The 24763-nt window shown below is 42.7% G+C and overlaps 1 protein-coding gene across 4 annotated transcripts; it reads right to left on the bottom strand.

Moving 5' to 3' along the window:
- Positions 1 to 819: 819 nt before the first annotated feature.
- Positions 820 to 24219, bottom strand: SERPINE2 (serpin family E member 2). Of its 4 annotated transcripts, XM_042820944.1 has the most exons (11): positions 24133 to 24219; positions 10603 to 10878; positions 9920 to 9940; positions 9346 to 9465; positions 7998 to 8225; positions 6763 to 6957; positions 4316 to 4514; positions 4072 to 4172; positions 2989 to 3075; positions 2337 to 2420; positions 820 to 1503 (listed from the first exon to the last, which is right to left on the bottom strand). In XM_042820944.1, exons 2-11 carry the CDS (start codon positions 10856 to 10858, stop codon positions 1466 to 1468), a joined length of 1329 nt encoding a protein of 442 aa, XP_042676878.1. In that variant the 5' UTR covers positions 10859 to 10878; positions 24133 to 24219; the 3' UTR covers positions 820 to 1465. The 4 variants fall into 4 exon arrangements, with proteins under 4 accessions (XP_042676878.1, XP_042676880.1, XP_042676879.1 ...); XM_042820946.1 differs by lacking the exon at positions 9346 to 9465; XM_042820945.1 differs by lacking the exon at positions 9920 to 9940.
- Positions 24220 to 24763: the final 544 nt, after the last annotated feature.

Genomic DNA, 24763 nt, shown 5'->3' with positions numbered 1-24763 from the left:
ACCAGCAGTTAGAACCAGACGTTCTCCTTACAGAGCTTTTTCCTCTCTCTCTTGCTCTGAAGTTGGTAGCTGTGTTTTACATGCAGCAGTACATTATGAAATCTCATTCTAGTTTTCATGTTGGGTTATCACTGGTGACCCATAACACAGCTGAGTACATTCCATTAAAAGCTTGTTCACCTGACTCTGTATTCTCACCTGTCAAGTAGGGATCAGGCCTTTCATCCTCCAGCTTGTGCAGATGTGCAATCACTTTAAACCAGCACTGAGCTGGTGAAACACTGCAGGATTTTCTCCCTCAAGACAACTGTAAGACAGTCATCTCTTACGGGGAAAGTAACCTTCGGAGAACCAGCTTACAGCAGAGATTAGCTTTTCCATCCAAATCCCTAGTTTGTCACAACAGCAGCACAGCATGCTCTCATACAAACTACCATCTATGACAAGCCAGTCACTTACTGCTGCTTTTATGAGTTTTGTACCCATGCAAGTACTGAAGACATGAAAGTGCACATATAACCTACATCATAACGAGGAGGAAAGACTCGAGGCTCCTTAGTGCTCCCTCCATGTGACAATTTCAGCAGTAACTTGGGTGTGGTAAATACAGGGAGTTTGCTCTTCAGGCACTGAACCCCTGTGTAATTCACAGCAGGATGACAGAGGTAGAAAGGGTAAAGCATATGCCATAAAAAAAAAAAAAAACAAAAACACACCAGAACAAGATAACCTGGCTTTTGTTTCAGAAGGAAGTTTTAAACAACAGCTTCAGTGGGGTCTGGACCCAAATTCCTTTCATCACATCCACAACTCACAGCATTGACTGTTCATAATGCAGTTTTATTTTTTTCCTTTGTACAAAAACAAATATAAAATTTAAATCCAATAGAAAGTGTATACTAGCAATCTAGCAATGACAAGTTTACATTACATTAAGACAGGACAACGCGATGTGTATCTAACATCACATTAGTTTTAAAACTCTCAGTGATACATGCACTATATAAAATAAAAACTGCTAGAACTTTTAATCTATTTCTACCAAGAACACCCAAGTATCAAGATACTCAAGGATCAGAAGTAATCTTGATAGAGGTATCTACAAATTAGACCTTTTCCACACACAAGAAACCAACATTAACAGAAATGTTTAACATTCTTTGTTAAAATCCTCTCACAAAAGCCATACATAAAATTCTTAGTAGATACAGAAAAAGCTCAAAAGTTTGTTAGCATGGGTAACCATTCAGTAGTTCAGAGAATCTTCTAGACATTTCAAAGACATACTGTAGTTTTCAATCTGTATTTTTCCCCACAAAGCCAGAACTACGTTGACTCTCATTTCAAAACCTAGTCAGTGGTTAACACTAGTTCTTGAGTGAAGTCAGAGTAGCATACAAAATATTTAACAGAACAGGGGTGTGTCACATGAATCTGTTTACTTCTTGAAGAAAGTCTTCCACATTCAAGGTTTGTTTATTTGTCCCATAAACAAGATTGTACCTGAGGGAATGAAATGGAAACAAGAGTTACCAGTCTGCAAATACAGTGAGATTTTTCCATGAAAGCATGGAATCCACACAGCACAGACGAGCTGCATCACCACAGTCTTGTCTACTCTCCCCCATGTCTGTCAGCTCTGAGTAGACAGCAGAAAAGTGTATGTTTGGATAGGTAGCTGGCTCACATTTCTGGAGACACAGTTCTTCTGATGGTCTGTAGAACCAGGGGACTGCTGCCAGGAGCCTAATTCTTCCCTGCATGCTGGCAGCTGCATCTTGCTCCCCCATAACTAGCATATCTATCGTGCACAAGTCACTACAAGAAGTAGATGTCTGCTCAATAAATGTGTCTGCACTGCTTTAAAACTCAACCCATGCTGTAGCAGACTGTGACCACTAAGTACACTCAAATTCGTTCACGGTAGGCCAAGGCTACATTCCAGATTCCCGAAATCCCTATTGCTATACTTGGCCCTATCCCTATTTTACAGTCTATCAGAAAGTTGGCCCCTATTTGCTAAATTATCAGTAAAGACAGTTATTTCCTTCCCCCTTCAGGGGAGCTATGACTTAAAAATTGTTCTTTCTTACCCATAAACTTGTCACACCAGTTTACAGCCAATACTTATTCTCTGTACTGAGTTGTATTCCAAATAAGATAATCCAATGTTAAAGGTATTAACAGAATACTGGGAGTACATTTTAAAGAATTCTCTCTCGCCCTTCCTCTGACACATACACATGGCAACAACTATTAAGTAATCTAGACTTCCCCTAGCTGGGAATTTTGTCTCTTGCAGTTTTTAAAATAAAGTACATACAAGTACTGCTTACCTGTAGGATTGTGCCGGATGAAGAATACAAATGGTCTGTCTACTATGAACCAAGGAGGGGATGATCTGGCTATTAAAATTGCAGCTTGCAAAAAAGACAAGGTTTGAAGTTAGGCTAAGAAAGTATCATAACACAGAAGGTACTCTATTGAAGTGAAACTTCCTGGTGTATACTAGAACTTTGCACAGGCAGAGATAAACAGCTAAAATCCACTCGATTCTTTAAAGAAGCACAAGTCACATTTTACTCCTATAGGAACCAAAAAAAAGTAAACACAAAGATGCCCACAGGAAGGTAGAAGGACGTCTTTTGTCATCACACATAAAGGATACAGCAGCTCACTCTTCTTCACCACCTGGATAGCAACAAACTTTATACTGGTGGTCAAAGCATGAGCTATTAGAAAATACTTTTCCAGAAAAGATACTTTTTTCCAGAAAAAAGTAAACCTGTTTATACTTCCTAGGACACCGATGCTCTGATCAATATGAGCAAGTGATGTTCTGAAAAAGTTGCATAAAGCCATCAAGTAATTCAACCTGAAGTACATACTTTCCTACAAAGATACTGAAGTAGGCTGTCTTTACTTAGTGATATAGTCTGTTAATCCAGTTTTCCTGACACTGCCACTTTATCAGTAATAGTTACTTACTTGTTGCTGCAGAAGCTTTGGTTCCATCTTCACTAACTTCAATTTTCGTCTTCTGCAAAACATGAGATACATGTAGACCTTCTGTTCCTGAAAAAAAAGTTTAAAAAAAAAATAATTAAAAAAAAAAATCTTGTGGCTAGCATGGCAAATATCAGAAGCTGCTATAATTCTGCTCAGATCCTGATTCTGCTGTGAAGAACTTTGGATACAATCACTGAACCTATAACCACAAAAAAAATAAAAACTATTTACTCACTTTTCCCCATTTACTAGGCTTTGTTTCTATTGCATGAAGTACACACTTGCATTTTTAGTTTTAGTAAGGATGAGCAAGTTCAGATTTGTTTTGCTGGTGGTGGGTATTTCCCCCCCCTGTCATATTTTTATCCGAACTTAAGTCACCCTCCCATTTATCTCAATGTTGAGGGTCAGGGTGGGGGAAAGCACTCAGCAAGACACTTCACTTTCACTGAAACAGGAATCTGTTCTCCAAATCAGGTAAGCAAGCACAATACAAGCTTTTTCGTAACATCCCTGTAGGAACTTATGAAAAATTTGATGGCTATGGGGAGCAGAGGTAAGATGACATTTTGTCAAGCTCACGACTCCTATGTCTACATCCTATTTTCTGATAGGAAGTATTTAGTTCTGGTTTGGTCCAGTGCACTAAGCTAGATATTTAGACTATTTGTTTCCTGCTGCTTAAGAAAATTCAAATTATTAAATACATACTTTACAGAAAATATTGCCATTATATCTTCAGTAAAGATCTAAAGTACTGTTTTAAGTCCTGCCATGGATTTTAGACAATGCTTAAGACACCCAGATTGTAACAAAATCTTAACTTGCTAAGCTGACCAGCATGATTTATTGCTATAATGCAAGGCAAGAGGAAGAAAAGACACTACAGTATTCAATACAAGCAAGAAGCCATGCTTGGCTGAGTACAAGCCAGAGCTTTGCTCCAGTGCCATGGTAACACTTATCCAAGACAAAACGGACAATTACACTGGTAAAACAACACTTTATTCAGTGCCAGAAACTACGAATGAAGACCACCAAAAATTCAGTAAAATAACTTACTTGTTATTTTTGCAAAGTTTGATTTTGACTCATCAAACATATCTGTAATACCAAGTGCTTTCAGAGGGTCCTTTAAGTCTGTTTCTGCTACTGCTGTAAATCTAATTAGAAGAAACAAAAAGAATGCATGGTATTATGTGAGAAAGTTGCCTTAAGCACCATGTTCCTCTCCTGTCAGAGGATGTATATGCACAATGACTCCAAAACACTCCCTGAAGGAGAAACAGATGACACTGGTACTTACTTAGGCAAAATAACCTGCACTCTTTTGGCTACCATGGTTGTCATCCAGCTTCCTATTGTCTTTGTGCTGATGTGTGGAATGATAGCGGAGAGTGGCGTTGTGTTTTCCGTGGGCAAAGCAATCAGCATGCTTATCATTTCTCCATGGTATGGCAACTCGATTATGTTATACCACAGCTCATTTGGAGTACTTGTAGTACCTAAAAAAGAATAGAGATGAGCCACATTCCCCACAGCCTTAAATCTGTTTTATTTTCAGAAACCTGCTGCCATTGAGTCCACCAGGAAATCTTTTCCCACATCTCAAAAACTGATTCTAGCATCACAGACTGCCTGCTTTCCAGTGAGGCAGTCCTTCAAGTAGTGGTAAGGGTAGAGATGCTACTTGGATAATATGAAGCATACAATATTTGTATTTGATCTGCATGTTGCTTCCCAGTCAAGTCCTATCATCTTGAACTTAAAAGCAGCTACACAAGAAATCATCAGGTCTGTGTATCAGCTGGGATCTAATCAGATCTCAGTTGTAGCAGAGCTGATTGAGCACTGAGAAGCAAAGAATAAGAAAAGGAGCAGATCTTCCTTACAAACTGAAGAGGTCTTGTGGACAAACCTTTTCCTTTAAGTGATTAAACCACCTCCTGTTGAAGTAGTCAGCTGAATTTACTTGCTTAATAGGAATCTCATTAGGAAGCAGTTTTAAGTCCTTCAAAGTAGAGGAGAGCAGCCACTTTGATGTAATGGAAAAGGCCAATTGGATGAGTGAGAACACCTCCAAGTTACAGCAAGCGTTGGGAAGACTGGCTTTGAGGAGCCCTCTGTAAGTTCCCTTTGGTTACTGTGGAGTTTTTGGCATGCGACATCTTACAAGTTTTCCCTGGAACATCCTGTCAGTCTAATCACAGACAGGGCTTCTGGGAAAGTTTTAGGATAGCAATAAGAAATTTCCTTTTTCTTCATGTAAGTCTGCACTTCTCAGACCAAACTGAAATTTGAGATCTGCATTAGAAATTTAATCTTACTGCAAGAACATGCAAAGCTTTGACAAAGTCTGTATTGCTAGAAAGCTAGTAGCATTACATTTATTAGGCTGTAAATGTGTTAAGCTTTGCACTTTATCTCCTTTTAGTCTGAGAATCATTGTCATAATATGACTTAAGGATCAAAATATTGTAGCAGAAGTCTCCACAAAAAAAGTGACAAATGGTAACTTTTCCAGCCATCAAGTTACTACTTTTCTAGTCTGCTGCACGCTGCCATCATTGCCACTGAAACATATGAAACAGGAGATTTCATCTTCACAATCAAGTGATGCAGTTTAAAGATGCACAAGTTGTTTAAGAAGTTTGAGAAGTCTTAACTCAGATCTTCTCTTGCTCCTTTCTAGATTAATAGCATTTCTAAACTAGGTTTATATTTACATAATGAAGTCTTTAACCAGCATCAACAGAAGAATGATAAAAGCCTTTCAGATAGACTTGCTAAAAATCAGTCTCTGGTTATTAACTCCTTTCAAACCTCTACAGATAAATAAGTGGGGAGCCTACTCTGGTATATGCACATCCCCAAAATCACATTTAAGCAGCTAAAAGATAGAATTACATGTACTCCAATGCATAGGTGATTTTCAAAGTTACAGCCTTTTACTTTAACACAAACCTATTAGTATTACCTGAACACTGCCAAGAATAAAATTAGACATTTAAATGCTCATCAGCGGGTCTTTCCTGTTTACTCTTTTGCATTTAATAGCCAGTTACATTCTCAAGCCTGTTCCTGAAAGCATACATAGCACATTAAGTTCCAGACATCAGAAGCATTGGAAAATGTTCTTTCATCAGAGGCTTAATTTTTGACCAGTACCCATACACCTACATGCTGAAGCTCTGAGGTACACTGTTAGCTGTACAAAGATACAAACATCAGCTCTGAGCTTCTCACGCAGAATTCAGGCCAAACCTACTGAACTATTGTCCTGGGACTCAATTTGAATTTGAGGAACACGCGCTCCTCTGGCTCCTTCCGAACTGTTGATTATACAGAGATCCATTTCTTTATTATACTGTGACACAGACTAATTCTACTCCAATCTTTTATTTACAGCTCTTTAGCAGGTAAGTTGCAAGTTTCAGTTGGCAGTCCTCCTTCATTCTCATCTCTTAAAAAAAAAAATTCTTCCTGCAAGGCTTAGGAAACATGCAAGGTTCTCAATTTCAGTACTTCATGTTTTTCACTTTTTTGAAAAGCAGGATAAGGCAAGTACTTGGCTAGACCTAGAGCAACCTTTCATAGCAACCTCACCCATACTTTACCAGTACAAGATGCTTTCATAACCACACGAAGTCTCCAGTATCACAGTAAGTATATCAGCACACTCTTCAATTTGAAAGAAAAGAGAAAAATTTTACCACTCCTTCTAGAGTATTCAGTGAGAGTTACTGAACTCACCGCAGCGGAAGATTGATAACTGGGACAACATGGGAACTTGGTAGATCTTCCCATCAGCTCCATGAAACGGCCGTTTCTTTGTGTTTTCAGGTCGAAATCGTGATTTCCATAAGCCCTTGAAGTATACAGCATTTACTAGAACCAGTCTGGTTAAACTGTCAACGTCATCTGGAGCTACAACTTGATCAATCATACCTAAAAAGAAAAAAGGTAAGTATTTGTTTTCATAACATTAGCCAGTTTTCATAAGGACAGTGAATCACATTTGAATGTCTGTCAGTGTGACAGCTACTCATTTAATATTTGAGATCCATGCAGTCAACAGTTTTGTTTTTTTTTGGTAAAAAAAGAAAAGTAATCCTTTGGGATACCTAGCAAACAAGCAGCATATCTAGCTAACCGATGAACTGATGGGCCTTATCTTTTTCAGTTTGTGATCAGATCTAAGACTCAACCTAAGGAGGTCATAGCGATAATAGTTTTAACTGAAGCACTTCCCCTTTCACACACAGCTTGTAACACTGCTATGCAAAGCTGGTGACCTGGTAGAGAAAGAATCTGACAGCCTTGTTTCACAAATGGCACATCCAACATCATTAGCAACATACTCCCAGTTCTAACTCCATGAGATACCAAGCATGTAATCAACTAGACTGTGATGTTGTTGCAAAGCACCATCTCTGCCTTCAGTACATCTAAACTTGACAAATGGACAGCAGCACACTTGAATCGTGAGGAGTTCAATCAAGGCAGTGTTAATTAAAAACCTTCTAAACATTACTCCTAATAACAGTGAAACATCTTGCAAAAATTTAGGGTACTAGGAGCAAAAGCTGGACTGCCCTAGAGTTCATTTTATTTAAAAGTCTGATGTACTGAGTTGCTTTCAAGCTTTTTTTCCTCCTTCTTCCCCTCATATCTGAGGACACTTAGCTTCAGGAGAACACTGCTTAGGTTTCCTGCAGATTAAATAAAGATTATTAACAGCAGAAGCTTTAAAGTCTCAGAGGGAACAGGCATGCACACAAATCACACATGTACACCAGCTAGGGCACTGGGGCTACTGATCACTGGCAAACAGACTCTAAAATACACCATACATGTCAGCTTATAGATCGTTTCCAACAGCAAGCCAGTTTTCTCCCTCTCCATTTTACTCCAGTGTTCCCAATCAGATCTGAGAGATTGAGAGGTCTGATGCCACTCATGCACAGAAAATACTGGCTAATACTCACCCCTTGTTTCATTCTTCACCCACTGGTTGATAGAATCACAGGCTGTATTTGGGTCCTCAAAGTCCACACTCTTGACACTGCACTGAAACACTTCTTTGTTCCTTGTAACAAAAGGCACTTCCATTTTAAAGCCACTCTTTGCAAATACTGCATTAGCAATTGTAACAATGTCTTTATTCTTTTTTGAGACTATGAGCCTGTTTATCTTCTTTAACGCTTTACCAACTCCTAGTTGGAAAGAACAGCAAGTTTAATTTAGAACAAGATGACAAACAAACAATTGCTTTATATACAACTGTTAATGACATGAAAGGTCAGACATTAGAGGTGCTGGAGTAGAAAAATACCAATTCTGAGAAGGCTTCCAAAATACACATTTCTGAGTTCTTGTCTGAAGAGTGCTACTATTTCCCAGGAAATGTACTTTCACTGATGCCTATTCCCTATCTAGCAGTGTGCACAGAATGTGCTAGACAATACTAAGGATAAATACTGGGGTTCAATTCTTATTATGGATTATTTCTACAGAAGATGCTGTGTCAAAACATGTCATTGCCATGTAGCTTATGTGGTTCTTACACCGTGTGACAAAAAAGTCCAAGGCTCAGAGCTGACAATTGCAGGTTGTCCTGAACCTCAGAGCGCAGAGCTTAAGTTGCCTCACCATTCTCCCTCTCCATTTACTACAGAACAAAGAAAATCACCAAAATTTCTATATCAGGTTCAAGTCTATACTTAGGCTAGGACATAGTCCTTAAGAAAACTAGATTTGCTACAAGCATAAGTCAGTCTCTCAACATGAGCTGGTCTTTAAAGAAGAAAAAAGAAAAGCAGTATAAGCTCCAATATCTACAGTCAAAGCCTTTAGGACATGAAAGCAGCTCATACTGAGTGCTTGTTAGCTCCTTCACTGCATACAGGAGAATGCATATGGCAGCACAGAAGAACTGCTATGTTCATCACACTCAGTTCTCCGTGTTGTTACAGCTTATGAATAAGCATTTGTCTACACAGGGAAGATACTGCCAAACAAGAAACTTAATATTCAACCATTGTATGGGACAGGATACTTGAGTGGCTGTTTTCACAGCAGTTATTAATGAGTCCCCTCCATTTCCCAATACAATTTAGCAGGAACAATTCCAGACTATTTCCCTATGTAGACAAACTTAAGAGAAGAGCTATAAAGGGAATAAATTAGTTGAGTTATTCTCTTAGTTGCATATAAGAAAAAACCTCAGATGGCTTTGCTGTTTATAGCATCGTGAATGCTTTAGCATTACCGTTTGTATGAAGTTCTACATGTTCACTCTCCAATATTATGGGCAAATTCTTTTTGAGAACATACCATAACAGAGGTTCTCAAACTGTATTCTGTGGACCACTGGTGGTCCACGGAGCACTTGCTGGTGGTCCGGGGAGAGCTGGCTGGTCTCATGATGCTGGCTCTCCTCCTTGCTTCCAGCTGCTAAATTGCATTAAAAGACAGCTAAAGATAGATTAAATACTTTCCAACTATTACCTTTCCAAAGCAGTTGCTGTAGTTGCCAAAGAACTGTAAGGCATCTTGAACAAAAGCAGAGGAGGTCTGTGCAAACAGACAGGTAGCATTCCATACCAAGTCTCTATAGCAAGATAGAGGCTACCTTCTGAGAAGTTTGAGAACCTCTGTGTCTCACAGAGACCATTAGAAAGTATGTAAGCCAAATAAAACCAGCTGATGTAATGTATCAAAATTTTTGTGAGCACTCAAGATTTGAGCATTAAGATTCTCCCAGAGTTGATTATCTCATGAAGAGATTTCAAATCTACAACAGTAAGAACTTAAGTTGATAAGTCGTTTTGCTGTGCTTTAAACCAAAACAGCAAAGCAAATGAAGACATGTTATACAATGATACTAAAGATTTTAAAATGCACTTACCTCTTGGAGGGTTTTCTGCTCCTGGAAGGAAGACAGAATGCTGGTACTAAGATGTTAACTTTTGGCAAATACACAAATACTCAGCATGCAAAGTAAAGCAGCAAGAACTTTCAGCCTACACCCGCTAGAGGGGCAGGCATTGGCAGAAGAATACAAACACAGGTGCATGCAGTGTCAGGAACAGACAAGCAGAAATGTCTGTTTCAAGGTTCCAAACAACTGTGGTTTCAAGGATCCTGATAGCAGAAACAAGTGAACAAATCTGAAGAGCAGAGTGAAAGTATCAATTATATGATTAGACTTTGCACTGATTTTAATATAAAAAGAAATATCCTACTGCCCTTTTATCTAAAGAGTCACACATTCAGGGCTGTTCAGTACAGCCTCTCTGAGCAGTTTTAGGAGAGCTGTTTGCAACAATGAATAATTCTAGCCAGGGCCTTGAAATCATCAGCAAAGCTACTTACAAGCTAGTTAAACTGTATGTAGATGTCTACACTCAGATTGTCAATTAAGTACAAACATGTCCATTTTTTGCCTCAGTAAACTGAATTAACAGGTTTATGATGCAGTCTAGCAGACTTTGAAAACCGTCTCAAAACAGAATGATTCTGACCAAACATTAAAAAACCTACAGCCCTCAAAAAAACCCTCCTACCCAAAGAACCTTAGCAATCACTTACCATTTACACTATATCTCATCATAGTTGTCAACTGCTTCTTTGTCTTGCCATCAGCACCCAGCTGCAACACTCCCAGCACTGATGCGATTCCATGAGGAGAAACTACTACATTGTCCTGAGGCTTAGCTTTCACTATCTGATTGAAGACTTGGATTCCAACATCAGAGCTAAGTTCCTCCAGAGGATAAAAATTGAACTGGGAACACACAGATGTTAAAGTCCCAAGAAGAAAGAGAAGTGAGAAGTGCCAGTTCATGATTTCTGGTTGGAAACAACCTGCAAGAGAACAAGACGAGAAAAATTAAGTCAGCCTTCAAAAATAGATGTTTGGGTTTTTTTTTTTTTTTTCCTCCATGCTTATTTGTTTGGCAAATCTTAACTGGCAAGCTTTGCACATGCTTCATGCACCATTCAAACTTCTAACAGCAGGACTCACACCCACACCTGCATTTTAGGTGTGGGGACCTCCAGAAGCAGAGACAACCACAAAACAGCTAGATGTTAATGACTATATAACAGGACAAAAGCCACCAGACTGGAAAACACCCACTGCCCCTCCTTCAAATTCTGTTAGCTTTATATTTCAGACAAATGGAAGCTCAGTATTCTGTTCAAACTGGCTTATTGGACAAATTATTGCTAAGTGCAGTGCTATGGTTCTCACCCAGTGTACTGATACAGATCACAGATCATTTTCTGCAGTGAACAGAAGCATATATACATATGCAAACAGACCTGTTGTGGGAATTTGCACCTGCCTAGAATAATAAAAGTGAGCTGCGTAATCAGCATTTTTCATGATGAGTAACACAGGAGGAAGAGTCTCAGACTGTAAAATGCAGGGTTAAGTTGGGATTTTTGCTTGTATTTATCCATGTATGGAAATTTAGCAGCTATTAATGCAGAAAGAAGATCTATTCAAAATGGGGCCAATCTTCACCTTCAGAGCTCAATACCTAACAAAACAGCACTGTTACTCTCACAATGCCATAGAAATTGAGGCACAGGCAGCAACAGCAATTTGTTCAGGACCTCTCAGCATCTGATTAGAGAACCAAGCCCAAATCCTAAACACACTAGGTAATGTTTACCTACTAGGTTTGATTTCCTCTTCATGGATATGTATTCAACCCCATTTAGTTAGGGCAAAAAAAAAAAAAAAAATTACTTAAAGCAATAGACATGCAGTAATCTTTTCCACAAAATCAGGCTCTCTCACTAATCTTTGAGAAGTTCAGTCACAGCATAAAGTTAAGCACATGGGCATCCATTTTCAAGCCAGCAAGTGAGCCAGCAGCAATTGAGTGTGCTGAGATGCTACTCTTCCAGATGCACTGACAAGCCAAGGGGCAACCCAGAGCTCACTGAGGGCTAAAAAAGCTGCAGAAAGTATACACAACTGACTCAAATATCATTTGCATACCAATTGCAAAAGATAAAAATAAGCCTCTCCTCCCCTTGAGCCTTCTGATAATCATCACACTTTCTCTTCTGGCTTAAGCCACCCCAGAGCAGGAGGCCAGCAGCAGCTCATTACCCAGCTGAGAGCACTGCACGGTTTCCACAGCCTGCCTCCCACTCTCAAGCAGGGCACAATGCAGCAGGGAGCTCTGCCATGGCAGCCTACCTACGCTGCAAGCTCATGCCACACCAGTGTGCCTGGTTACCAGAAAACCAGCTGGTGTTTCTATAGATTCACTTAATCATCTTTTAATAGCATGTACTTTCACTGTGCTAAAAGGGTTGAAAGCATCAAATACAGCATTTCCACTTTCTTCTGCACCGCTTCAGGGGAGGCACTCCACTTACTCAAGCTTGCTCCTACAGCACAGAGTAACTCAAATGCTGACCAAACAGGAGCAGAGCTGAGCCATGTCTCTCCCACAGCCCAACAGTGATGGAATCACTGCCACCAGAGGAGCCAGTCTGACCAATTTAAGTCAATTAAGAAAAAGTAAGGAGGACAGGTTAACAGCCTGCCCTCTAATTAGGTCTGTCCCATCAACTTCTAATCCTCCTCTATCCCCCAAGCGCTTTGGGAGTCACAGAGGTACAGTTCCTTCCAAAGGAGCCCCATACCAGCCACTGACTGACAATACACAACTTACTCTGACCTGGATTTGAGCAGCTGCAGCAGATAAGATGCACAGGAAGAAAATCCAAGTACAACCCGGCCCCAAAGCAGCCTGCCCAGTCACCTCCTAGGCCTGTTCTGGGCTTCTTCACTGCTGGAGCAGGAAGACACCATGGGCAGAACCAGCAGTGTGACATGGAAAAGGAATTTGTACTTTTTTCTCATGTTAAGGAATACTCTTCACAATTATTTGATACTAATACTTAAAACCCACCTGTCACCACTGTTTGGTTTTCTCTCTCCCCAAGCAGCAAGTACACTAAAACAGCAGTGCTGCCTTGCATGAAGCACTATCTCAGAATTCAGAGAAGGCAGGTTTGAGCTTTAAGGATTTCAATACCATGCTGACCATCTTTCCCCTACCAGGAACCCAAATGGTATTTTAATCAAATATCCTTTACCCCAGTATTAATCAGACTTTTATCCTTACCCAGTATCTTGGCAAAAAAAGATAAATCTATTACAGATCCTTAGAGCATACCTCCCCTTGAGGCCTTACATTGCAGAGCATGCTACAAGGGCAAAGAACAATGATACAGCTACGAAACTAAGCTGTTTTATTGTCATTTATGTGCTGCATCTGCACAAGCCTGGTTAAGGTCAGACACATCTTTCCTCTGCCTTTAAGCTAACACAGTACATTGTGGGTCCCATGTTTTTTTTTCTTAATTTCACTGATGAAAGCCCTGGCCAGATTCAGGAATGGCAGACACCAGCAGCCATGTATTTTTCCTCAGAGAGCATGTGAAGAGTAACATCCCTGTCTGAATAACATGACTGCTTCCAAGGCAAAAATAAAATCCAGCAGCTACGGCCAAGCACAAAAGCCACGGCCTCCTGTGCCTGGCTTCCCCAGACACTACTGGGCTCACCCGATCTCTCTCTCCTGCTATGCCATTAGGGAAGGTCACTCTCTGTTTGAGAGCACAGTTTCTAGTAGACACCTAATAAATAAGTGAAACCAAGTCCTGCAGTATTCCAAGCACAGGAAAAACTAAAAGCACTTTTCAGTATTACTTATAGAGCAGTTGATTCTTGGCTCTGCTATGCCCATTGCGTGGCCTAACCAGCTCACAGAGGAGCTAGTTTCATCTTAGAGCAAAAACAGCATTCATATGTTATTAATGCTCCTCAGATGGATTTTAGTATATTTAACTTTTATGCAGTAACAAGAAATTTACATATCCTGAAAGAAAGAACCAGCTTAACCACAGTGCAAGGAGAAAAAAGCCAGAGAAGATGTAGGATGTGTAGGATGAAAACAGTTGACCTGCTGTACAGAATATCTCCAAGCTTTCAACAAGCTTTCATCACTGAATCTAAAAAACTTGGCAACAGCTAAATCAGAATTTAGGTCTTGCCCATGACAAGATTGCTTTGGTGTTTGTTTTATGGGTTCTCTTGGTGGCATGGGATATCTCCAACAATATGATGCCTTTGGAAAAAAGATGAAGAAGTTTTTTGGGACCTTGGTTTCAGAAACTATTCTCAATCCTATGAGACAGTGAGAAAGCTGATGCATTAGTGAGATTGCATTGCAATCCGTATGGACAACACTAGAGTGCCAGGTCTTCAGAGCCATAAGTCCCTTGTGGCTTTTCTGCTTTAACAGAAGGCATGTGGTGCTGAGAGGGAGGGTACATGCTAGCTGGGGGTATGATTAGTTCTATATGTAGCCTGTGGCATGTGGTAAAACACAAGGACTTCAGTTGGACTCGGTGATCCTTATGGGTCCCTTCCAACTTGAGATATTCCGTGACTATGTGAATACCAGCAACTCTGTTGCTTCACCTCCCTTACCAAGGAGCACAACCCTGAGTCCTGTATGCCATGCTAAATGCAGAGTTACTGCCCAAATCAGACCACCAAGCCTAGTTTAAGGCACTGTATATTTTCAGACAAGAAGTTCAGTTGGGTAGACAGTTATCAGTAAGGAGGAAGAGGAACACCACTATGTGTCATATCTGTCATAGAGTAATGCAAAGCTACCAGTGCAGATGAGATGTCTTCAGGCTACCAGTCCCTGAAGAAACACAGCCTCTAGCCCATAATGCACTCAACTCTCACTAGGCTCGACCTTTTAGATCATCCACGTAACACACAGTTGAAGATTTTGGCTGAAGCATTTACATCAGTAAAGAATATGATGCTTCCAGCCTGCACTCACAGAATGCTTTGTGCAAAAGTACATTAATAGACTGTTTCATGTGAGTACAGAAAAGCATTTGGTGGAGCTGAGAGTTACATAGTCAGCCCTTAGCACAAAAAGCCACTGAGTGTGGAGATCCTCCTACAGGAATTAGGTTATGAAGGACTCCATCTTCAGACAGCCAGAATGGGCTGTTGCTGATCTGTACACAGATTGCTGGTGCTAGTGTAGCGTACATAGTGCTTCAACTACAGCACTAAGTGCAACAGTATGTTAGAATCCTACATGACATCTCAAAGCATTTATTTTGAGCCTTCACTTCAGCAGCAATAAAATAACCCATCAGGCTCCTCTCAGCTGCAAGCTGGATTCTGCAGTTTCTTAAAAACTTACCAGGCAAAAAGAAGTTTAGACACTGGACTTCATTTCTGTGAATAGCTGAAATTAGAACAGCAGCTAAAGACAGATTAGTCCCCCAAAAAAGCAGTCTTTCAACACTACAGATTTCACTGTATTGAGCCCCAAATAGCTCAAACTCCACCTGGACCAAACATCTGGGAGCTTCTCAATACCTGAGGCATTGATGTCTCCTTGTCAGTGCCATCTGTACTACTAATTTTAAAACGTCTCATTTCAGCTGCAATGTGAGCAGAAAAAGTAGCTTCACTTGCTGCATTTAACATACTCTCTCCAGCAGGACTGAATAAGTACTCAACCAAATTTATTAACAGCCTTTTAAAGAGCTAGCTAAGCATACAGGAATTGTTTCTCCAAAGCAACAAGACCACTCTGATTGCAGTGGGAAGGTCACACGCCAGGTCTTGTTTTTCAGGAGATGCACACTTGGCAGCACATTGAGAAACTCAAGCTTTCACTCTCCCCCTTGCAGGTGTTTGCAACTCCTCTTCTGCTTAAGCCTTTTATTTCAAAGCCTTTAACTTTGAGAGTCCTCTCCTAATATGCTGCGGGCCACTCCTAAATATGCTTTTATATGGATTAATGGATTTAATATGGATTCAGAACAGCAGGACCCACATCCTGAATGGAGGCAAGTTCAGAAATAGCATCATTCACAGCACACAACAGACAAGCCAAACCAAAAACGTTCCATCTTCCTGCAAGTTTTTTGATACATCCTGAAGTTTGGCTCTCTCCTGTTTAAACTCTTTGTAGTGCTAGCTGCTTTGGGGGGGAGGAAAAGAAAAATGCAAAAAGCACTACGGCCCCCACATACATATAAAAATAAAAACCACAATGTCTCAGCATGTTAAGTAACAACAACAACAAAAAAAAAAGCACAAAACAGATGTTTATTACTCAGCACCTAGGAGGCTTAATACATGCAGAGCTTTACAAAGGAGGGATGATTCCTAGTTTTTAAACACTTTTAAACAGTTCAATACTTACATTGCTCCAAAAACAAGCAAGTTACTGACAACACCGAGATAAGCACGCCTTGTACACTGAAATAAGCTGGAAGGCTTCGTTGTTTTTTAAAGACACATTTTGCATGTTAAGATACTGGATTGACTTCAGGTGCTACAGTCCCCTTTGCATTTGCACAAAGTTGACAGCGCTGGTTCTGCGAACCTCCTGAACTTCATCTTTCTCTGCAATTTCTAGTTCTCCCAGTTCATTTGTCCATTTGTGTTTCAAAATGGATCGTCTCCATCTGGAAAGCCTCCCTCCTAGCTTCATCCAACCAAGCTCCTCTGCCAAGGGGGAATTTCCCAGTGGAGCTCCAACTTGTAAAACTGGCTGGCCCCAGATATGAACCATCTCTTTGTCCAAGCAGAGTTCCCACATGAACATAAAGATTTAATGACTCTCCATGAAAGTCCTGACCAATGCTTCCTGGGAGTTTCAGTTTAGCAGGAAGGACAAACAGACAAGCTTTACTTTAAGATTTCCAAAGGTTCACAGCTAGCATCTCCAGGATTTCATAAACCAGACAGATGCTTGTGAGGAAAAAAAAAAAAAAAAAAAAAAAAAGGTCTTCTACAACATTTACATCGTAGTGCTTTGCAAAAACCACATTTCACATGGTACAGTAAATTCAGTAAGATAGCTTTTGACCTCACCATTCAGCTATAACCATACCACAGCCACACTGCTCAATTTCCAGAGCAGAGGCAGGTATCTCTGTAGAATTTGCTTTTACTTCTATTTACGTACTGATGGAAAAAGCCCACTTGAGCCTAACTTCTGAAGCAAACACTATTCCCTGACAGTACAAGGCAGGGGGCTTACTGAGATGATTCTGGAATTTGCAACACTGCCACAACTTTTAAAATCTACCTGCATTCTCTCATTACGACACATTCATAGCATTATTAAGGCTGGAAAAGACTGCCAGGATTACCCAGCCCAGCCATCCACCTACCACCAATACTGCCCACTAAAATGCATCAGCGCCACGTCTACACACTTCTTGAGCACCTCCAGGAATGGCACCACCATTCTTTGGGCAGCCTGTACTAAGTTTCTACATGGTACTTTCATATAGAAAGATGGAACTCCACAGCCTTCCCTAAGGGCCACTGTCAAGTTTTACAGAATCAAGAAGACTAAACAGAATTGTTTTTAATTTACTGGTGTCCCTTTATTAAAGAAGTGGTTTTGTTGATCTCAAGTTCTTTATGCAACACTGCTATTTTACCATAATGAAGAAACAGCATGGGATAGGCAGCCCATCATGACTAATGCTGCAGAACCAGTTTTCTAAAAACCACACAGCTCAGTACTGTTTCACAACATGGCAGCTAGGCTGCAACCCACCACTCTGGATTTATCCCAGTAGAGAGACTGACGGTTCAGCAATTGAAGTATTTGCCTACAACTTAACAGCAGGTTCATAACCCAGGTTTCCCCTTGAGTTTTTGTAGAAGAAAGGCCTCATGGAACCACAGCTCCTACATTTACTGTACATTAATAACACTTGCCATGCAAGCACAGGCTCATTAAGAGCCCAAGGCAAACCTACAGGTCTGTAAGTTCCCATTAATAAGGTACAGGTTATCTACTCTTTGATAATGGGCTGTGCAAGTACAGATTCATTGAGCAACTCCACAAGATTTAGGACTAACAATGGCTGGTATCTTACCAAGTTGGTTTTCTCACCACCACCATCACCAAGTTAACCCTTACTGCTACCATAGCATGGGGACCTTCTCCTCCTTGAAGAGCAGTGAAGGGAAACCAAGTACTCTTATTCATTTCCACTTGCTACAGGGATTCCTCTGACATCAGGATTCGCTCCAGCCTCTACAATCCTGCGCAACAAACTGAAATCTGCATCTTCACTCAAGGTAATTTTTTATCTGCTGGCCAGTGACAGGTGCCCTGCCTCCTGCACAGACCAGAAGGAGCAAAAAGCCTGGGTGAGAGCAGCGCCACAGCCACCGAGAGCACCTATAGCTGACTGACCATTGAGAGCTCCCCAGTTCTTCAGGCTTACAACACTAACAGCAGCAATCGTAACATTCAGCTCTAGAAAAAGGCAGGCAAAGAATAAAGGAAGCTCAAGGCATAGGAGAGTCCTCAAACCAAGTTGTTACATACTAGATTAAGCAAATACTTGCCTTCAGATTCTATGCCTTTTAGGTTTAGTTTACAGAATAATCATTTTTTACCTATCTAACAGCATCATAACAACCCTAGTTCTTCTCATCCCACATTGTACAGTTTAGGTCTTTTGTTTTACAGCACAACTGGAAATGGCATTTTCTGTGTAGCAGTAATACTTCCATACTCCTGGGAGTATGAGAGATGACATGACACGACATGAGGCCATGTGCCATCTAGCTGAAGCATATGCACACAGTAACAGATACATCCAAGTGGTGACATGACTGGATTTCAGCCTTCCAAGGGGACTTTAAAAGAGGAAAAAAAAACAACAAAAAAAAAAACCAACAGCAAATACTTGAAATAATGCAGATAGTTTTAAGTCTTTTTTTGCCCTCCTACAAGAGGTATAACCATGGTAATAATAGTGTTAGTAGTTATATAAAATTACATATTCATATTTTATTTCACCATAAAAGTAAACTGGAACAACTCCAGATTTCTCTGTTTGTCCTAAGAACCCTTGTAAGATCACGTACAGGCATACAACCAAGACCTCAACCATGGAGGCCTTTGTACCTAGGGGAAGCTACAGTAATCACCACAAAATGCTTCGAGAGAAAACACTGTCCTATTTTACAGTGCTTGCTGTACAACTGGACAGTGACAGCAGACAAGCCTTTTATTTACCAATCATCTTCTACAGTGTTTGTGATCAAATGAATTTATAAACCTTATTTATTGCCTGGTATGCCAGTTTGGAACATAATTCTTAAAGTGTAACTTCACCAGAGATGAAAGTTCTTAAAATTAAAAAGCTGATTGATTACTTAAACCTAGGACAGCTTCAGAGACTCAGATTCACAGAAACATCAATTAATAGTTTCCATTAGCCATTTCTCAGCTATTTCAGAACTAGCTTAAAGTTACCATAGCCTTAAGGCTGCACAAAAATGACAGGGATATCTACATTTTTCTCTGCAGCACTCAGATTAACTTATACTCATCGTTTCCCCCTCCTTAGCTTTAGGAGCAGCACCACCAAGTAACAGGCATCAGAAATCAACTGGTGCCGTAAGGCTGTGGGGATTCACATCTTGTAAGGACACAGAATGAGGCACCATGCCAGGAGCCTCAACCATGCTCCTCAGTCATGTGCAGGACGACCGACATTAACCAGTTAATGAGAACCAAAAACTACCCAGAAGAATATACTTGCAAAAACATGTTTTTTTCATTAATCTGACCTCACTTCTGATTAATCCCACTGGCTTCACTACAGTTTCTGGAAAGGCAAGACCCAAACTTCCGCAGAAAAGAATCAGATATGAACTATGCACGAGAGCCCTGCCAGAACAGACCACGACCTGCTATGTTAAACGCCTGATTCAGTTCAGACTAGGAGCTCGTAGGCTGGGCTGTGAACTGCGCTCACAGAAGCCTCCACACAGCCCATCGCTATTTCTGCAATGCAGATGACAAACCTCAGCAGAGGAAGTAGGCAATTAGCTGGGACAAGCAGCCTCTTAAACCGAGCTGCCAGAGCAGCTGGAGGCCTCAGGCTTGCTCCATTGCTGAGAAAGCTACATAAGATACACAAGCTACTCCTCCAATATGAAGGTAGACAGCGAGGCTGAGACATAACTAGAGAAACTTCTACATATATTTAGATAGCTTCTTCACATAAGCAATGGAAGAAAAACCACCGTTTTCCTCTCAGTTTTGTACCTTTAACATGTCAGAGCCAAGGAAAAGCTTCCCCTCTCCTATTCTAAAACAGCAAAACTAAGCAAAACTGAAGTCCTACCATTTTGGCCAGGCACTTGCAGTTCATACCAGGTGACAGTTGTCTCACAAGCAGTGAGGACCATCAGTAAGCAGAACAAGAATGTTCTTCTGCAGGAATAGTGTCCCAAGTTGTTAACTAAGAAAAGAATTTAAGGAGACAACAAAGCTTGGCCAAAGCTACATGAACCCCTATCATCTGCACATCAGTTGACTTAAGAGATTCTGATGGATGAGCACCTCTCAATACTGCTTCTGGAGACCCCTGTGCAACTTACTGCAGCTCACAGCCCACTGCTGAGCAATACTTCTCACAACCCAACAGCTCATAACTGCATGCTGAGCCCACTGCACGCACACCACCTTTAGTACGACCTTCAACTCACAACTCACTGGCAATCCAATGTGGCGCCCCATCCATAGCTGTTCTGATGAGGACAAGATGGGAAAACCCAATTTAAAGCCAAGGAGGAGAGAGAACAGGAGGCTGCCTGAAGCTCATGGTTTAAACCAATTGCTGACCACAGTCAGTAAGACAGATTTCTACCTTCAGGATACCTATTTAGATGAGGAATATCCTTTCATACTTAAACCAACCTGTGGCATATTTATCAGACACCAGCATAAGCTACCTTCTAGTTTTACCCTGGAAATATAAACCAAAGCATCTCTCTGGCTATTCAAGGTGAACAGTGGACCACTGTTGCCAAGTATTTCCAAGATTCATGCGCTTTCACAGATATTGCTGAGAAGAGGTGCTAAAGGATCATGCATTTCAGTTGGCGTTTATGTGCCTGAAGGCCAGAACAACCAACTCCAGAAACTATGTCTCAGATCAGCATTTTCACATCTTCTTCCAGTGCATTGTCCGCAGGCTCCTACTTCAGCAGTGAGCCCAGGAGCTGGTACAAGTATTCATGTAGTTGAGCTTGTGGTACCAACATAGTTCACAGAAGAAGACAGGAAGAAGCAGAGCACCGGATATCTTCCTTCCAGAACACATCAGCCTGAACATTTGTACAGCTATAGCTGTGAAATGGAATCACCTGTATTCTTCATCTTTGCTTCCTTCCACCCCATCACTTTAACCATGACAGAGGGGATTCATCTGAACGTAGATCTGGTTGAATGTTTTCAGCCTGGTCACAATTCCATATCTACAAACTATTCACTTTAAGGTAACTTACTATATTTTCAAGATTCTCCAAATTACTGTGTTAACCTTCAACCTTTTTGGTAGAAGAGAAGCTATTCCATGCTGCCTACCCTCCACAGCAGGAAAGGAGGTGGCAATTCTTAATATCACCCTGCTTACTCATGAGTTGTTTACGGTTAATACAGGTACATTGATTTACACTGTACTTAAACATTAGTACTTTGCTATAAAATATGATTTGTAAGTATGCTACAGGTCATTAGTAGGATGCCCAGAGGCATGCAAAGATGACTGTATTCAGCAGCACTTTACAGATTAGCAATGATTCATCCATCTTTTCCCTGTCTTCCCACGTGTAAAGTTCCTCAGCTCTGAAGAGTGGCAGAAGGCAGCTAACAGACTAACTAAGTGTCTGGTTCATTAGGGCAATTTCCCCGATTAATATTATGAAAAACATCCTTCTCATGCACAGTCGTGATTAAGCAATTCAAGCTGCTCAGACAACCCTGATTTCAGTTTCAAAAAAAAATAAATTAAAAAAAAAAAAAAAAAATCAAGAAAGCTTTCACAGAGCCTCACTTTCTTCAACCACAAACTCGATCTTTGCCAGGCAACTGCAAAAAGCTGTGCCCAGCTGCACAAGCCCAGCAGACAGAGCACACCTTCCAACAGAAATCCAGCCCAAGATCCCCCTAAATGGCTCCCTTACTGCAGAAGTATGCAATCTACATACATCTCCATTTTAAATCCTAGCAATGAGGTGAGGGAGGTATTCTGATCCACCTATATATGCATGCACACACTAATCTAGTTGGGAAAAATGCAACACCCTGGCTTTGCTCTTGGCTGTTTCCCTGCCTGGCAGTATGCTTGTTAAGGAGCTTTAGGACTAGAACCGATTTCTGGTGGCACAGCGTAGAGACCTGCACTGAAGGTCCGTATGGCTCCAAGATGTGCTTGCTTCCCTGTTGTCAATGACAACACCAAACAGGAGCTTCAGCACTTGCGTGCACCTTTAAACAAAACCCACTGCAGATTCTTGCTTATTTTGGGACTGATGTGCGTTTATTCCCTCTCCTGTGAGCTATCACAGGCAGTTTTGTAGTGATGCACACATCACCACCTCCTGCAGCAGTCTCTGTAACACCCAGACACAGGTAGCAGCAGCAGGAGTAACTTCCAGACACAGCTTCTCAGCATCTTACGAGCACAGGCAAAACTTGCTGACAGCTCATCCGGCACACAACATGCCCGCAATCCTAAAGGCACCACAGCCTGGTAGTCATTGCACAAAGTTCACATCTGTGCCAAACAGCTGCTGTTCTCACAGGTTTAGTCACACACCACAAAGCACCAGAACTCCACGCTAGCACACCTTACACCTATTTGAACTCATCTGCCCGATCACCCTGCTCTTCTATTGCATCGGTTGTCACCTTGCACACTTTCAGGACTCAGCAGATCACCCCACGGGTGCACAGCTGCTTCTCACACTGTGGCTTCTCCCACTTCCAAGGTGTGCAGCGGTGCTGCTGCCCACACCTACACGCGCTTTATGAACAGGCACGGTGAGGGCTGGTTCCTAATGAATTCCTGCGAGGAGCAGGGAGTAAGACGTCAGTAAGCACTCACACATGAGAAAGGCAGGGGAGAGGAGGAAGTCATTTTTCAGCGCAGTTTAAGAGTCAGCCTCCCAGGTTTCTCTTTCAGGAAGTTGCCCAAGAATGCAATTAAAACCACAAGAACTAAACCATGTTTCAGAAAGACATGCAGGCATGGGAAAAGGAGGGGGAGGGTAGGGGGAGCGCCTGTTCAAGGCATCTAATGCACAGGCAGGTATTCATGGGTTTTAAAAGAAAAATCCAGCATTTGGGTTTAACCTGTTAGCACACCGGTGGTCTCTCTAAAGGTTTTGCTTCTACATGAAAACCCTATCGCACATCACAGCACAGAAACGAGGCAACGAGCACCATTTTAAACGGAGAGAAAAGGCTCTCCAGCACCGTGCTTTCTGCTCCAAGACCCCCCCGAGCCGGGCTCACCCGGCACAGCCCCTCCTCACGCAGGGCAGGGCAGAGCGAGGAGCTCCAGCCCAGCTCACAGCTGGTGCCACCGGCATCACCTCAGCCCCGTGCCACTAACAGGAATTCGCCCACCCCTTCGTACCCAAACCGCAGCGGATACGCATCTTTCTCCCACACTTCTCCGTCGGTCTGTATCTCAGGAAGCCTTCAGCTGCCAGCACAGCTCCGAGCCGCTCTCCCAGCAGCAGGACGGCAGCTCCGGGCACAGCGGGGCTCCGGGCAGCCGCCGCGCGGTTCGGGCCGGGAGGGCACTGCCCCGCTCCGCGAGGAACTGGGGCGGCCCCGCGCACCCCGGGCTCGGCTCAACGGCGCTGCTGAGCGCGGAGCTCAGCCGGGCTCCGCTCCTTGCCCGCACGAACAGCGGGACAGGCACGGAAACTCCTCGCTCGCACCGAACGAACGGCCCCGGATGGCGCCCACGGCAGCGCGGCGCCCACGCAGCTGCAGCGGGAAATTTATGCACGCAGCCACCGGAGAAGCGGCGCCGAGCCCCGGCTGTGAACAGCGCGTGGAGAAACTCCGCTCCCCCCCGCACACAGCCGCCCTCTCCCCGCGCCACCCGGCGGCCAGCGGCACCCCCAGCCCTCCTTCCGCCGTGGCAGCGCTAACGGCCCCGCTGCGCTCCGCTCGGGCCCGGCCTCGGCCCCGCGCTCACCTCCCTCGAAGCTCCCAGCCCTCTCCCGTCGCGGCCGCCCGTACGCAGCGCCGGTCGCTCAGAGCGCGGCGGCGCCCGGTGTTTATAGGGCCCGCGGCCCGCCCCGCCCCGCCCGCCTCTCCGCCTCGGGGCAGAGCCGCCCGCGGAGCGCGTGGGGAAGTGCCGCCCGGCCCTGCGCCGCTCCGCCGGGCTGCGAGGGGAGCGGTGTGGCCTGCGCGGCCCCTGCGCCCGTGGCAGCGGGGCAGCGTAGGGCTCCGTGGCGGCACGGCCGGCTGCGTGACCTCGCCACGGGCTCTGCCCCGCTGCAGGATAGCAGGGGGCTCCCAAAGGGCCCCGTAGCGATACCATCGCCTCACGACGTCCCTTCCTGGCTTTTCAGCCAGGAGGCAGCTTGATGAGGCAGAAGCCTTGTCTTGGGAAAGCACATGTGAATCTTAATCGGTCTGATAGCCGCAGGCTCCTCAGCTGACAGCGAAAGTTGGAATTTCCACCGTTCATACCAAACTGTGCTGTTGTCAATCCCAAAGGAACAGGAGATCCATTGGTCTGACGGAGTACAACACTTTCTTGTTAAGTCATCCTTTCTGAGCTCGTTCTCCAAAAAATTTCACATGCACAGCACAGTCCAGCT

Source organism: Centrocercus urophasianus, unplaced genomic scaffold (assembly GCF_019232065.1).
Source record: "Centrocercus urophasianus isolate 14NV4802_14NV808 unplaced genomic scaffold, USGS_Curo_1.0 seq_19, whole genome shotgun sequence".
Classification (NCBI taxonomy): Eukaryota; Metazoa; Chordata; class Aves; order Galliformes; family Phasianidae; genus Centrocercus; species Centrocercus urophasianus.
This window is presented reverse-complemented; position numbering and strand designations above follow the sequence as displayed.

Coding starts and splice junctions, on each gene's coding strand:
- SERPINE2 (XM_042820944.1), bottom strand. CDS start 10,858: ATGAACTGGCACTTCTCACTTCTCTTTCTTCTTGGGACTTTAACATCT. Junction 9,941..10,602: donor GATGAGATATAGTGTAAATG/GTAAGTGATTGC, acceptor TCTTCCTTCCAG/GAGCAGAAAACCCTCCAAGA. Junction 3,076..4,071: donor AAACTTTGCAAAAATAACAA/GTAAGTTATTTT, acceptor CTTTTTTTTCAG/GAACAGAAGGTCTACATGTA.